Source organism: Caloenas nicobarica, chromosome 6 (genome assembly GCF_036013445.1).
Source record: "Caloenas nicobarica isolate bCalNic1 chromosome 6, bCalNic1.hap1, whole genome shotgun sequence".
Classification (NCBI taxonomy): domain Eukaryota; kingdom Metazoa; phylum Chordata; class Aves; order Columbiformes; family Columbidae; genus Caloenas; species Caloenas nicobarica.
In genome coordinates, this window is record NC_088250.1 from 26,904,166 (window position 1) to 26,920,445 (window position 16,280).

The window sequence follows — 16,280 nt, forward strand, 5'->3', positions numbered from 1 at the left end:
GTGCCTGCTGATGTGGTCACAAATCTGATTTGGACAGTAATAACATTGATGTAAATTCAACTAATGTTAAATTTCCAAAGGAAGGAAAGAGGAGCAGCGGAAGGGTTGTCTGACTTCTGTCAAGCACTAGTTGAGAAGTGCTAAGAAGAAACTTCTCCAAGACCAGATAGTTTCCTTTGCAGTGTGGAATGAGCACAGCAATAAACCTGTTACAGAAATCACAGAAATCCCAAATTCAAGGACTGCACAGCAGATTCAGTCGAGTCCCTTGCTCCAAGGCAAGATGGAATAGGCAAAGATCTGTCGTACTGACTTTTAAGTAAATCTTTCTCTGTCTTCTAAATCATTTTTCCTGCAAATGAAACTAGTAACTATTTACTCCATTTTGACACAGTGTAAAATGGGTCACTGCCCATATATGACACTACATCACACACTCATCTGTTCTCTCCTTAGTTTTCTTCTTTCAAGCCTTAAGTCTTAATGTCAGACACTTTTGCAAGCCTCATTTTTTTTTCCCTGGTCTCTTCTCCATTCTTGTAGTGGCCAAAACTGAATAGAGTGTTCTAGCTGAGGCTTTTCTCATAGCCACTTTTTGTTTAACATAGGAAATAACCATGACTTGGTATGTAGTAGTCGTGTTAATACGTTCTGGAAGGACACTTCAGTTTTTTAACAGTCACTGTACTGACTGCTGTTCAGTCTGTGGTCTCTTATGGTTCCTATGTCCTTTTCCACGTGACTGTTAGCCAACCAATTACTTGACATGTTGTGGTTTCTGCATCTGATTTTTCTTTAAATGTGTATATTGCACTTCCTTACTGAATTTCATCTTGTTGATTTCTGAATCATCTCCAACTTACTAATATTGTGAATTTTGATTTTTGTCTTTAAATGGACTTTCAGCCATACTTTACTTGATGTCATCTGCAATATTTTGGTGTATTATGTTCCATCATATATACATTGTCACTTAAAGTAGTGTATGGAAGTGAACTGAAGGTAAACTGCTGTTGATGTCCACTCAAATTATTCTCCTCTTTGAGAAATCACTGATAACTGCTCTGAATCTGTCTTGGCCATACTCTGCATAGTAGGTTGGTCCGTGCAACGCTTGAGCTTATGACAATGTTCCAATGAAATGGGGAAATTGGATTAGCTACATGTGACAAACTATTTATGGCTGGTTTATCACCTTATTATCATCTCAGTGGTTTATAAAACTGGTTAATAATTTGTTTGCGTATCTTTCTTGGAATTGAAAGTGGCCAGACTAGTATATAAATCTGCATGTACTTTTGCAAAAATATTTCAGCTGCCTTCTTGAGTCCCCTGGGAACTCCTTCTGCAGTGTAATACCTAATGAATTAGACTCCTTCAGCTGTTCCTATGAGTTCTGTGGGATGAAACTTCATCAAGCTATGCTGACGTAAAAATGTTCATGTTATCTGAATATACTAACATGAATTGTGTTAATCATCTGGTTGTAAGTAACCTTTTTGAAGGTCAATGCCATTTTTATTCTAATGTTGTAGCTATCTCTGAATTATGCATTATTTGTGATTATTTTTTTATTTTTAACATTTTTGTGGTCTTCTGTTGATTCCATATGTAGGTCTTTCTTTGCATTCAAATATTATTAGTTTACAGGGTGAAGATACCAGCCTGGGCACCACTGGAATGTAAACATATCTCTTATCATATTTATGAGAAATTTGTTATTTACACATTAATAGAGCAATAAAAGTAGAGGCAGGATATTTTCCTTCCTTATCTCACAGCCCTGCAGGTTTCTGAAGTATGTTGGTTACATTTCTGAACAGTTCTAGAATTCAGTCCCAGTTTTGGTCACTTAAATGTAAACTAGTTTTGGATTCGGTCTAATTCTTACATACATCTGTGATGAATATTTTCTTCTTGTTGGAAAGTTCAACCAGTGAATTTCATGATCATTACATCATATCACATGCTGTGGAAGATTTAAACTAAATTATGTGAAGTCCATAAAGTAATTGGCACGCACACATTGCATAGCAGTACTTTTTTGTAGTGTAACATTAGTGTTGTTTGTGCATCACTGAAGGTCGTAAAACTTTTCCAAGAGCCAGAAGGACTCAGGGGAACAGCTTCCGATCACCAGTTAGTTTCAGTCCCACCGATCACTCGCTGAGCACCAGTAGCGGGAGCAGCGTCTTTACGCCAGAATACGAAGAAAACCGAATGAGGAGGAGGGGAAGTGACATCGACAATCCTACCTTGTCAGTCATGGACATCAGCCCACCCAGTCGCTGTAAGTGAAGGCACTTTGTGAACTCCCTGGTAAAACTCTTATCTTTCAAACACATCATGTCAAAACTAAGCATCATGAAAGTATCTGCAATTGAATAATATGTTTTTATCTCTCTGGTAGGAAAAAGTCAAGGCTGTATGCTCAGCAGTTTTCTCATTGCTTACTGTGCCCACATTCATGTAGATTTTCACATGGAATTTACATCTGTGATAACAAAACACTGTAAAATGCTTTTGATGATTTGTTAGACTCTCAAGGACCTGAGAAGGCTTATGTAGGTTGCAGTTACTATTTATTTTTGCAGATGTTGGTCAAGTTTTGCAATAAATTGTAGCCCTTAAGTGATACTGTTTTATATCTGTGGTGCCATTTCAGGAGCAAATATACTTTTAATGACTTTGGTTGACGGTACATTTTAATCATGCCTTGATTATTTAAAAAAAATAATACTAAGTTTGCTTAACATGCTTTGTCTTTTTTTCAGATTAGCTATTACTAGTTGCTTTAAGTATGTGTGTCTCTACCAGAAATTATTTTGTGAATAAATATAAGTAGCTCATGTTTTCCATCTTACATGAAGTTTTATTGATCTTTGTAACTTTATATGGGGAGGTTTAGGACGCACAGTCTCTGTTGTTGAAAAAGTAGTCTTTTAAAAAATTATTTTCTGTGTATTCCAGTTATTCTCGATCAGCTGAATAACAAGCTCATTTGAAAACCAAAACATACTTATATTTTCAGCACCACGAGCTCCAACTAACTGGAGACTTGGTAAACTGCTGGGTCAAGGTGCATTTGGCAGAGTGTATCTGTGTTATGATGCTGATACCGGAAGAGAACTGGCTGTTAAACAAGTTCAGTTTGATCCTGATAGTCCAGAAACCAGCAAGGTGAGTGATACCAAAGAGAGAACTCGTAAAGGGCTTCTGCTGAAGTGCTGTGTTCCAGGCTAGACTGTGGTTCCCTTCCTTGAACAGGATGATGTTTTAAAAGACGTTGTGGTTTCATGTCCTTGTTACAAATCTTCTTTTGTTAAAACCTCAGAGAATTAGTTTGGTTACCTGATTTTAGTGTTACATCCTATTTTTTAATTTTCAGACATATCCTTATGCAGTGAACATACATAAGTTAATTTGGTGCAGTCTCAGCCTCTAAAATTAAATGATCCATTATTAGCTGTGCTCTGAAATGGATAATTATTTATACTTAAACTAGTATAGGAATTAGAACGAGTTCAATTTATAAACAGAAAAATCTGTACTAATAATGTAAGTGTTCATGAAAATAAATTATTGAGGGTATTTTGTTTGGCTATGAAGACAGTTTGAGAATCTTGTCCTTTTTCTTTTTTTAAAAAACAAAACAAAAGACATAAGGAACCAACAAACCCAAACAAACAAACAAAACCAACAAACAAACCCACAACATTTTGGACATCAGGGCTAGCTACTGTTACTCTCACTGTATCTCTCTCTGAAGAGTTTAATTGTCAGTTTATTCTCTCTCTAAAGTTTAACTTGCCCTTCTGTATATACTAGACACTTGAGGAGAGAAACTTTTAAAAAGTAGCACCAATCTTCCATTTCTTTTTTCCCAAACCATACTTGCTGCTTTTTACAGGATGGAAAAAGAATTATTACTTTTCCCACATTAGGACTGTGTGCTGCACTGTGGGGAGCAAGGCCGGGGAGACAAAGGTTGTAAGCGTGATTGCGAATTGAGTGGCTGCCAGTTACAGTTGCTGCTACTAGTGATGTAAGGTCAAGGAAAAAGTCAAAAATCATTTGTGCTGTAGAATTCTAGTGTAGTTGTTGCTGCTACTTCTTGAAAATGTAACAAAACAACTGAATATGCCTTGAAAATGTTAAATTTAAAATACTGCAGTGTCTCCTATAGCAACAGTCTTGTGACCTCACTTGCCGTAGCATTTTGTAATGTGTGCCTCTCAGCATCAAAAAATCTGTTTTCCTTCTAAGCTCAGAAGTATAAGGGCATCAGTAATAGTCTGTGACGGATAAAATGTAAGTTTTGACAAGAGACTTCTTGGAGAAATTTGGAATCCAGTCAAGTATTGATATCTGCTGCGCTCTGAAACAAACATAACTTCAAAGTAAGAGAAAAAATGAAATAACAGCAAACTCTTTGCAAAGTCAATTTTTAGTAAAGCCATGGTGATATTTTCCTGTTATAAAATGTAAGCTTTACATAAGCTTCAAGAGTATTTTGTTACCCAGTTTACATGTCCCTTTAGTGTGTGCATACTGTCCTGCTTAAAAAAAAAACCCCAAATCTGAAACTTTATTATTACTACATCAAGCATGCTACTACATCTTGTCTGTTTTTTTCCTTTTAGGAAGTAAATGCACTTGAATGCGAGATTCAGTTGCTGAAAAATCTGCTGCATGAAAGAATTGTTCAGTATTACGGCTTCTTGAGAGACTCACCAGAAAGAACACTCTCTATATTCATGGAATACATGCCTGGGGTAAGCAAGAGAGCCAGTCCACTTCAACCATCGTTTCTATGCAATGTGATGAGCACCTGAGTAGACAGCATTTCCAGAGTGCACACAGATATTAATGAATTGTCCAGCTTAAAAACAGTAGCCAGAGATGGCTGCTGGCAAGCGCTTACAGTAGCCCATCTCCATTATTTGTTTGGGTTCTCAAAATCACAGTAGTTTGTACAAAAGTTCTTTGTGTTTCATGTTGACATGAGAAGTGCTTGGCAGTGCCTTCGAAAAGACAATATTATCATTAGTACACTCTTGAATCTTCCCGTTTTTGGGGTTTTTTTTTCCCTTTTTTAAATTTTTTTTTCCTGTGGTCCAGCTCATGCTGTTGTGTAGTCACCATGCCCATGCTGTTGTGTAGTCACCATCTTAAGTGCTCAATCATTTTGGGAAAACAAAAAGTAGCTAAAATGGGTGTGGGAATAAGTGCACACAGAAAATAATCTTAGTGCTTGCTTTTTTGTGTGGCATTTTGGTACATGCTGAACTGTCTTTCTACTGTTTTGTTAAGAAATATTATAAGGTCGGAAAACTGTAGATTTTCATTTTTTTACCAAGTGAGGTGGCTGCAGGGAGTGCTGCTTGAATTTTTGTGAGATTTGGCGGACAGTGTCACAGAAGTAATCTTAGCAGTTTGTAACTGTGTGACAAAGGTTATACAGAAATAGTTACAAAACCATGAATTTTTGATTTAATGTCATTTTAAGCCGAGACTTATCTATTAATTTTTACATAAAGCACCATCCTACCACGTGATGGTTTTTTTTCTTGACAACCTTTGTTTTTTCCAGAGTATAAACTACCCAGGATAAATGGCATGTGTTTTGTTCAACTTGAGTATCACCATTTAACCATCAAAAAAGTTGAAAGTGGTGGTTGAGTAAAAATACTGCTGTTCTTTTTCTGTACATCACACTGGAGCTATTCAGCTGCTTGACAGTTTTAAAGTTAACAGCTTAACATTTCAGTATATGACTTCTCTGTGAAGCCTCTTTTTTTGACAAAGTTCCTATTTTTCTCAGTGGAGATAAAACTATACCTGTGCTTTTACATTGATCTAGAGAAGTATTGCAACTTCAAATGTCTACATTTCAGGCATAAATCTCATTGAAGTTGAACTGTAGTTTAAGCCTACTTGTGATTATAGAAATGTTACAGTGTTTTATACTCCTTGTTTTCCATAGGGTTCCATCAAAGACCAACTGAAATCGTACGGAGCACTCACAGAGAATGTGACTCGTAAATACACGCGGCAGATTTTGGAAGGAGTTCACTATTTGCACAGTAATATGATTGTCCATCGAGACATTAAGGGTAATGATATGTTCCATGCACCGTTCAGTGCTCTTAGCTACAGATGATTGTCTAGTCTTGTGTGAAATGCTGAAATGTAATTAAGTTTGAAATGCCGAAATACTGACTTAAAATCAATGAGATTGCTTTCCATAATTTATTCTTGTCACGGTTGTAACCTGAGGTAGAAAAAAGAAGCATCTTTTTGATGTTCTAGCAGACTTCTGAAAATGTTTCTGTAGTCTCTCTCTGCAAAACAATAATGATAAATTTATTTCTGATTTTATTTTAATATTAATAATTTTGAATATATCAAAGGATGATGTCGTTACAAATAAATTCAATATGCTGAGGAAAGCATCATTACTCTGAAGTTTGTTTTTATGGAGTTTTGTTTCATCAGTTATATAGAAATTACCCAGCACTTCACTGGTACAAGGAATGACTGGCAGAGGTGACTTGCCTGACCAAATGACTCGGTTTTCTTCCATTTTACTGCCAGGAAACCTGAGGAAACAGCCCTGTTTATGTTTTGCAGATAGATACAGGTGACTTGCAAGTGCTGCATAAGTAAGTGACAAATATGTGGGAAGATGGTGACGTGCAAAATAGGTGTGTTGAACACAATGCTGTGGTATTTCCTAAAACTTTTACAATTTTCCTTTTGCTTTGTGTCAGTAGGATTTTGTTGCAAAAAATGTTGAGATGTCTCAGTCAATTTGTACATGCTTATGCAGATAAGTGTTTTAAACAAATGTGTAACACAGTTTGAGTTTGTGCTTTAATATAGTATGAAGACTTTTTCACTTGTGGGGAAACTTCTCTCTCATTTATTTTTATTTCCCACGTACAGTACATTCCTTATTTTGTCAGGAAGGCTTTACAAAGTGACTGGCACTACCTGGAAAAGGCCGAGGATGCAAACCAATGTGTACAATTCAAGAGGATGCTACGTATTTGTGGTGTTTTAGTAGCTCTTTGCTATTTCTTGTATTCCTAGAAGGGCACGACTCTGTAACCCTGGAATAGGGTAATAAGAATGAGTAGAGAAAGTAAATTCTCTGGCTTGAAATACTTGGCTGATCTTGCGTTGTATGACTGAATCCAAACTTTTGTTACCATTTTCCACACCAAAATGTTAACGGGCCTTTCACAAACATAACGCTGTGTTTCCTTCCTTCCAGGAGCAAACATTCTGCGAGACTCAGCAGGCAACGTGAAGCTTGGCGACTTTGGTGCCAGCAAACGACTGCAGACGATCTGTCTCTCTGGTACCGGAATGAAGTCTGTCACAGGAACTCCATACTGGATGAGTCCAGAAGTTATTAGTGGAGAGGGGTATGGCAGAAAAGCAGATATCTGGTATGTTAAAAAATAACTTCTCTACTGAAAGGGCTTGTTTTCAACAGAGTGTAGGTGTTCATTATCTGAAGTTGAAGTGTTTCATTCTGGGGTTTAAGCCAAAGAAGGTGGCAGGTGTGAGCACTGACATGACTTAAAACTGCAATATGGGAGTGTTGCATTTGACAGTTCCTCAGCCCATTGATTTAGGGATCACAAGAGAATCGTTTGAACTAACGTTGCATGAAGTTAGGATTACCAGACTGTTTGTTAATCATGGAGAGATACTGGGTGAAAGCAACGTGTCAAACTTTGAAGCATCAGTTAAGTCACTGTCCTGTAATGAAACTTTATCACTGCAATACCTTTGATGCAAGGCAGAAAATGAAATGGTAGTCCTTGAAAAAGTGAGCACATAAGAATGAATTAGCCAGATTAAAATGGGAGGTATCAAAAATTATTTGGTTTAAGTTGTTACTAAATATTTAAAAATTAAGAGGGAAAGGTAAATTTCAAAAAGGAATGTTTGTGGTACGGCGTGTAATGTGACATAGCTCCAGCTCAAAGGACAGGTGATTTTAGCGATTAGACACCTTGCACTGCAGGTGATCTTTGAACACACAGAATCGTGGGTTGGCATCAGTAGACATGCAGGAGTAGAAACGCTTCGTGTGTTTAAACAGGAACCGCATTATATCCAAGCAATGGCAATACTTTTAATGTCAGGGAAACTAATTTAGCCTATTTTAGATTACTTAGTAATTATGCTGCTATACTTGAGCAGCCTTATAGATTTCAGGCAGTTGACTTGTTCAACTTTGAAGCATGTGTATTGAGGTCAATACATGTTTTTGATGGCGAAAATCCTAGTTAAAACTAAGAAAAAATACTGAAGTTGGACTGTCATTCGGTAAATCATTATTGTATAAAGAAACATACCTCTGTCTAACCATAAAACTTCTTGCAAGCATCTCGAGAAACCATAAAACTTCCTGAAAACTGTGAAATTATTCCAGCTTATCCATTTTGCAGTATCAATTTTCTTGTTATTGGAAGAGGCTGATCTCACAGGACTCACGGAACGAAGTTTTTCTGGCCGTATGCGCGGCCTTTGGCCTTCCAAATCCTTTAAACATATGCCTTGTATTCAAAGATTGCTTAGGATCTTAAAATTTTGTTTGGCAATCTAAGTCTATCTTCCTCTTTTAGTTAAGAACACTAAAAATACCACTGAAGTGTGGTTTTAAACTTATCAACTTCCATGTTTGCACATTATTCATTGGTGATAACTTGTGCATTTTTAATGAACTAGCAGAACACTTGATATACTCTTACTTCAAAGCATTCCTGTTGCTTTGCATTTCTGTTTGGCCTTCATGAGCATGAATGCTTTCAAGTGCATTCAAATCCTGCAGGTCTGTGAAGAGCCGGGGACAAGGGTCGTGCGGCGCGGTCCCTGTGTCAGCCTGCTGGGCACTGCACAGGGCAGGGACACAGTGCAGGTGGTACCGCCCAGATAAATACCTTGTTGTTGCAGTAAAGTGAAGGTGTAGGCAGGGTTTGTGTAGCTTTGAGTTAAAGCATATAGCAGTACATGCAGTTTTTATAAACACCTGTTTTCCACTGAAGTCACTCTGTAGAGTTAAGCAGATGCTACTTATTTGTGGTGTTTTAGTAGCTCTTTGCTATTTCTTGTATTCCTAGAAAGGCACGACTCTGTTGTAACCTGCTGTTTCACTTCTGCCTCTGTTTCAGGAGCGTAGGTTGTACAGTGGTAGAAATGCTCACAGAGAAGCCCCCGTGGGCAGAGTTCGAAGCAATGGCTGCCATCTTTAAAATTGCCACTCAGCCAACCAACCCCCAGCTGCCACCTCACGTCTCCGACCATGCTCGGGATTTCTTGAAACGGATTTTTATCGAGGCCAAGCTGCGACCATTTGCAGATGAACTGCTAAGACACACGTTTGCACACTATCACTGACAGCCTGCCTCAACTCAGCTTGCATCTACTGCATTTATTTTCTATTTGACTGCACTTTTATTTTTTATTTTTTATGAAAAAAGGAGAAAAAAGACAAGAGAGAATATTCTCTTGAATCTTTGTTTCACTTAGATTGTAAACAGTCTAAAATTTTGTATCTAAAATGAGAATCTTCTCTCCCCCGCTCCCACCAGGACTAGAACTTTTTGTTTCTATAATGTACTGATGTGGTTCACGTAGATAAAGCACTTTAGTACATATTTGTTCCTTATTTAAAGGGAAAAAAAAAAAAAAAGACAAATGCTTGGACAGTCAGGAACTGTGTGACTTTTTCTGACACCGCTGACTGACTCAGGGTGCAGGGAAAAATAGACATGCAGCTAAAGAACAAGAAGGTTACTTCTCTGTGATTGTTCTTTATATTGTCGGTACTTGCAGCAGAGAGTTCTAAGTTCTTGTTATATTTTAGCATTTTAATTGGTTTCTGGATTTTACAGTTTAATCTGGAACATGTGGTTCTGAGAGTTAATGATAAAGCTGGAAGAACTTGGAACTCTTTGTGCAGCACCGTGTCTAACCGGTACTTCTATGTGACCAAAAGAAAATAACAGAAAAAAAAGAACTCAACACTGATGTACTTGTTAGAGGCTTTGGTGTAGATCTATCATGTTATCTTAATAGGAAAATAGTTACAGATAAGCAGATTATGGACCCAAACTCGTAGAAAGTACTATACTGCAAGGGAAAAATTTCCAGAATAGACAAGGGTCATCTGTGGGATGTAAATAGTGAGGAGAAAGTCTCCTGCTGTATCTGCCAAAGAGAACCTCTGTTGCATAAGCTTGGAGGGAGACGGTTATCTTAGATAAGAAAAAAATAGTGACACTGGGAGTCGGTTCTCCACAATCCCATGAATGGCTGGGGGGGAAGGGGAGTGACTAATCCTTGTGCAGTATATGAGTTACTTGATTCAGAATGAGCTGTAAGAAATAATGTTTTCAAAGCTGTCGAGAGGCGCTGGGATGGAATGTATGTCAACATCAAGTGCCTGAATAATATAAAACTCTTCCCATTATGCACTGAAAATATTGTTTTAGTAACACAATTCAGTCATCTAGGATGTGTTGAAAATTCCTGAAGTACAGTTAAACATCTTTTAACATCAGGAATAAGTCACTGAGAAAGATAAGACTCCAGTTATATTTTTAATAAGGTAGCGATGATGAATCCACATGAACAAGGAGGCACGGCACGAAAGACTGTATGAATAACAGGCAAAAAGCGCAAAGAGAGCCAACAAATAAATAACATGAGTGTGATTACTCCAGCCTGATAATCCAGATGATTGGTGTTTGTCAGATTTCCAACTGTCATAAAAAGCGTGTTGATCACTTTTTCCATTTCTTAAAGGGTATAATAAAAGAACAAAGGTAAAACTCTGAAATAGTGCTTCTCAGTCGAGAAGCCCAGGTACTGATCAGGTGTAGTGAATAAACTGACTTTTCACAATAGAAAAGTCAAACTATCATATTTTTGTAGAAAAACACAACATAAATAATTTAAAAGGGCATTTGGAAATAAACTATTGGACTACAGAACTGAAATAATGTATATTGTTTTGGATGATTCATTGCTTGCTTTTGTTGTTTTGTGAAGGCAGAGCGGGCTGGAACTGTGAGCCGTGTCTGCTCTGACTGGGCTCTACCTGTTTTGCATCTTTGGAGGACTATCAGAATCATGAAGTGCATGGAGACAGAACAATAAGCTTACCCATTCCCATGGTAGTTCACTCATGAGATTTCTGAATTTATGCTGCTAACTTGCAAATTTTGTGCCAGAGCATAAGCAGGAGTATGGATCTGTCTGAACCACTTTACCTGTAGTGGAGTCAGAATGATTTTTTGGGGGGGGGGGCAGTGGAGGCGCATCTCTCCTTGAGACTGAGAGTGGTGGCTTCTTTGGTTTATGTGAGTACTTCACCCAGCCTATACTTTTCTCAGTCAGGGTAACAACTGTGCAGCGTTTCCTGAGCATGGGAAGAACTAATCAGACTAGGGAAGGGTCGGAAGGCTGCAAGAAAAGTCACCTTGGACTGACTTGCATTTTTTCGCGTCTCTGCCACTAGGTTAAAGCTATGAACGCAGCCTTTGAGAGAATTGGTATACACTCTGCTGTAAAGGACCTTTGCTTTATAAACAAAATGTAGTGACAGCAGGGATGGGAAGCTTAATGTAGAGCCTAATAGTTTATGTAGGTAATTTAAAGATCATATAGTTTAAATGACTGATTTCAAACAGTTTAAGATGGTACCAAAACCAAGGTGAAAGTGAGTGTAAAACTCAATAGTGGACAGTGATAACCTGAAAAGGTAAGGAAACCTTATATTACCAAAAAAGGACATTAAAGGGAAAATGTAACCAGGTTTATCTGTAGTGTTCATAACATTTAAATATATTAATCTAAAAAGAAACTGCACTTCTCTGAAGCTTGAAAATTTTCGGAATCTAGTTTTCTTATAATGTGTTCTTTTTGTGAGACAGTGCTGGCTCATGTATAATGCAATATCACTTTCTCATTGTGATTTTTAATTACTGAATAATCGCTTTTGCTGCTTTTGTGCCTTTTCTAAAAAACGGCATTTAGTCATGACAACGGTAAGCATTTTCGTGCCAGGAAAAACAGAATTTGCAGAACGCATTTTCCTTAATTTCTTTGACATATCAGAGGGCTGCCAATGTAAAGATGGTACTTCTTAAAATTAAGATGAATTTGCCAGTTCAAATGATTCTAGTAAAATTGTATTAATTTAACAAAGATTAGGCTTGAGCTGGGGTTTTTTTTAGGTTTTTTTTTTCACCCTATGGAGAATTTGTGTACTGACGTAAGCAACTTAAAATAAACTAGATGGTTATTAACATAAATGTTTTGAGCTAGAAATAAATATGAAGGTAAATCAGACTTTTACCAAAAGGTTAGGTAACGTTTATCCCCTGTAGGGTAATGTAGTAAAACAAGTTGCATTATGTAATTAGTCCCTTTGTACACAATGTCTGTAAAACACTTACATTGACTTCTGGTATAATAATGAGTAAACCTTATTTCTAGAATTTAAGAGGGTTCATGGAATTGCATGTTTAAAGCTGTGTTGGAGGAGGGTTGCGGAGCCAAGCTTCCTGCTCGCAACTTTTTGTCTCTTACTAACAAAGACAGCAGCAGTTTAGAATCATGAATTATTCTTAATTGTTGAATCCAGTGACTAGAAATTGCCAGTAAAAAAAAACCCAACCAACCAAACAACAGCAACAACAAAAAAAACCCAAAACCAAAAACCACAAAACTACCCCAAACAAAAAAACCCACACAACCAACTGCTGCAGGATTGTTTTGCTTTTCTGTAAATGCAGCTGTGCTCCTGAAAAATAACGGTCACTGTTCACAGTGAGTATGCATATTTTCAAAGCACTTATCTGCTAATGCATTCATCACTCTGTCTGTTGCACGTATTAAGTAACAAAAGTTAAGCTACTTCTGCAGTATGGTTTTAATGGTGTAACTAACAGTCCTGTCAGAGCATGACTGAAAGTTTCAGTTGTGTTAGAGCAAGTTGTTTGATTTGGGTCATGGAACTATCCATGCGAGGACTTTAAAAAGTATTAATCTAAAAATTGCAAAGTTAAATCTACATAGACTTTTTTTTCTTGACAGTTTAAATAGTCTTAAAATTTTAACTTGATTTGCGATTTGATTTGTAGCCAATCTTTTCAGTATAAAAAAACCCGAAAAGTTGAGGTGTTTTTATAGCTCGTGCCTTTTATGTGTATGCCTTAATTTTGTTCATATTTGAAATATGTCATACAATTCCATGTCACCAAAACAGTCTTAAGAGTATGGGATTTTTCAAAGTGCCCAAACCAGAATTCACCTAACTGCATTGGAAAGTGTACTTTTGTTATAATCTGTTGCAGAGATTAAATTGAGAATTTTAAGTAGTGATCTTTTGGACCACTTCTTGAGGGCTCCCTGTGCTAATACTGGGTTGGCATTTGCAGTTTGGGGGTGGTGTGCTGCTGTGCATACCAGAAAAAGGACTTTTCTGCACACTCAGAAATCCTGTTAGTTGAGATGCAGCTCTGGGTACCGGACTCCGGGTTTGTGCAGAGATGGCAGCAGAGTTCTTAATGGACTCCAAGTCAGAGTCGTACATTTGTGAGCACGGTTCTGCATTAAAAGCTGTTTACTCACAGTACACAGGAGTATGATGTGTCTAAGGAAATCAACAGATTTCTCAGCGAAATTGTGCCCATTAAATTCTTTCCTGTGCCTTTTGGATACTCCTAATCCTGCCGTTGTCTTGACTGAACGCCTCACAGCGCCTGTAGGCACAGCGCAGAGCAGCCAGTCGTTCCTTGGGACGGCACAGAGCAACGTCTGACTGCAGCTCCACAGACATGAGCAAATTGGTCAGATCTACCGGTATTTATAACTAATTTCTTTTTAAATCTTGGAAGTCTTAGTCACTCATATAGCGAAGCATAATATGTGTGCTTGAACGCAAGTCCCTATGGTGTTTCTAGAAGAGCAAAAGTATTAACTGCCAGTATCATTTCTTTTTGCTGGTAACTTGCTGTCTTGTGTTAATGACAAGTCTGCAGTGTAAAATCACATAAAATTACCAAAGCTTTTCTGTGCCCATATACATGTAGCCAAAAGTGATGTTTCATGGATCGGTACTGTTACTTAGAGGTACATATATATCCGTCAGTAAGCTATTGCTAACTGGGTAAAGCAGGTACTAGTAAAAAGTGATAGACACTGCCCATATTTAAGAGATTTGGGTGTTTATAGTTGTTGTGTGGATGTGCAAAATTTATGCCAGCGTTAAAATGAAGACTTTGCTTTTTAAAACTCTTTTTAACTTAATCTTACTGTTGTCATTCTAAAATTAATGCATAAGCTTGGTGACTAAACCTGGTGACTTATATAGCTAGGTTTGAGCTTTGGGACATTTAAGGAATGCCATGAAATAGATCTGTGACCTGGGTTGCTGTGTGCTGTAGTAAGAACGTGTCAAAGCTGCTGGGAAGCAGTGGGCTTGACATGACAGCCAAGTGTCACCCACAGTTACCAGGGTGTCCATCCTGCTCTCAGCAGAGGGGACAGGCAGAATCACTGCTGCCCTGGGGCTTCCGAATCAAAATTCTTTATCAGAAATGAAGGAGCTCCTTTCTCTTTTTATTTCCCCCACTTGGCTCACACAGTCTTTCTTTCTAGTTGGCATAACTTAAATACTGCATAGGTGGTGGCCATGGATGGCTGCTGAATAAGATGTGAGTTCACGTACAGCTTCACGGCAGGGCTCCGTTGCTTGAATCAGTGCACTGCAGCTCCCCACTGGCTGGAGCAACCCTTGGGTTTTCTCAGGCAGTAAGTACATACAGGTACAGATTTGAGGGGTAGATGGGGTGGAGGAAACAAAATCTCTCATTTCAAAGCGCCGATGCTCGCAGTCACGCTTTGGCTAGGTCTTTGTATTCATAAACCTACTTTAAAGGGAGAGGAACTGGATTAAAACACGTTAAAATTGTTTCTGATGGTTCAGCCCTTACATTGAGTCCACCAGTGAGGATCACTGGAGGTCAGGGGTTTCTGTCGAGACAGAAGGACAAGGGCGCTCTAACTCCAAGAGCTGGATCGTCATGGGAAATATTTCAGAGGTTTTTCATGTCTTTTAACCCAAAACTAGACAATCCTTTTCCCCAGAGGTTATAGAATGTGGAATTAAAACCAAGGGTTGCGTTTTCTTTTCTGAACAGGCGTTAGACCGTTGGTTCCCTAGTGTTTGTTTCTCGTTGATACTCATATAAAAGGTGGTGTCATCCTAGAAGTGGAACGGTTTGTTACAGCGCAGGGACCTGGCAGGAGGCAGATGACAGAATATCACTGTAAATACGTGGAGGAGACTTAGGTGAGTTGGAGCGTAGGCTTTTAGTTTTCATGAAGCTATGGATAAAAATTTGTAAATTTACTCTTAATCTAATGTACATTTTTATGTAGCCATTAAATTCTCTATTTAATCTATCAGTTTCTCACTGTAAATGTTTTTACTCTCAGTTGGATGCTGGGCACAGTTTGTAATGTATGTACACAAAGGTGTTTTTTTTCTATCAACGTTGACTTTTTTGCACATTTTTGGAAATATTTAATTTGTACACTGATTTAATACTCTGACCAATTGTTGATGGATGTATGAGAATCACGTGTGTGTGCAATGTACTACTGTCTGGATGTATGGATTTTTTTAATTACTTTTGAGATGTTGCTGCCAGTAACTGCACTGCTGTTGCTGCTTTACATGGAATATCTTGTGTATAAAAAGATAAAAGATAAAAACAATTTAAAAAAATTAGCCTACGGTTATCTTGGTTGAGGAACTCAGGAGTTGAGCGTTGCTTACTAGTTCCATTGGTCTGACAACCTTACAAACCTAAAAAAAAAAAAAAAAAGGCAAAACCCCCTTGTAATTCTGTGTATGCATTGAATGTGTGCGTGTATATATATCCCAGTAATCTTATTCCACAATTTTGTTTCTACATTTTTATGAACTTGTTTTTTAAGGGTACTATGTTTAGTTAGAATAATTAAATATATAAAAGCTTTGAGAGATGATTTACTAGATAAATATATTTTCAGCTGGCTGATGTTCAAAATATTTTTTTAATTTTTGTTTTTAACCATTCGAAATGTATTTGTATTTCCAAAATCAGACACGAATTGTACTTAGAAATATATTAAAACACTCTGTAGGGACAACAGTGTGATTTCTCTTTTAAGAATTTTGTATTTTAGAACAATGTGGATTGTCA

The 16,280-nt window shown here is 37.6% G+C and overlaps 1 protein-coding gene across 1 annotated transcript in view; it reads left to right on the top strand.

Moving 5' to 3' along the window:
- The window catches only part of MAP3K2 (mitogen-activated protein kinase kinase kinase 2), a 55,121-nt gene extending 39,093 nt beyond the window's left edge, over positions 1-16,028 (top strand). Inside the window, exons 12-17 of the mRNA XM_065637528.1 lie at positions 2,084-2,290; positions 3,032-3,180; positions 4,644-4,775; positions 5,987-6,116; positions 7,280-7,457; positions 9,192-16,028. Coding sequence (XP_065493600.1) covers positions 2,084-2,290; positions 3,032-3,180; positions 4,644-4,775; positions 5,987-6,116; positions 7,280-7,457; positions 9,192-9,417 — 1,022 coding nt within the window. The 3' untranslated portion in view covers positions 9,418-16,028. The remainder of the gene's footprint in view (positions 1-2,083; positions 2,291-3,031; positions 3,181-4,643; positions 4,776-5,986; positions 6,117-7,279; positions 7,458-9,191) is intronic.
- The last annotated feature ends 252 nt before the right edge of the window (positions 16,029-16,280 follow it).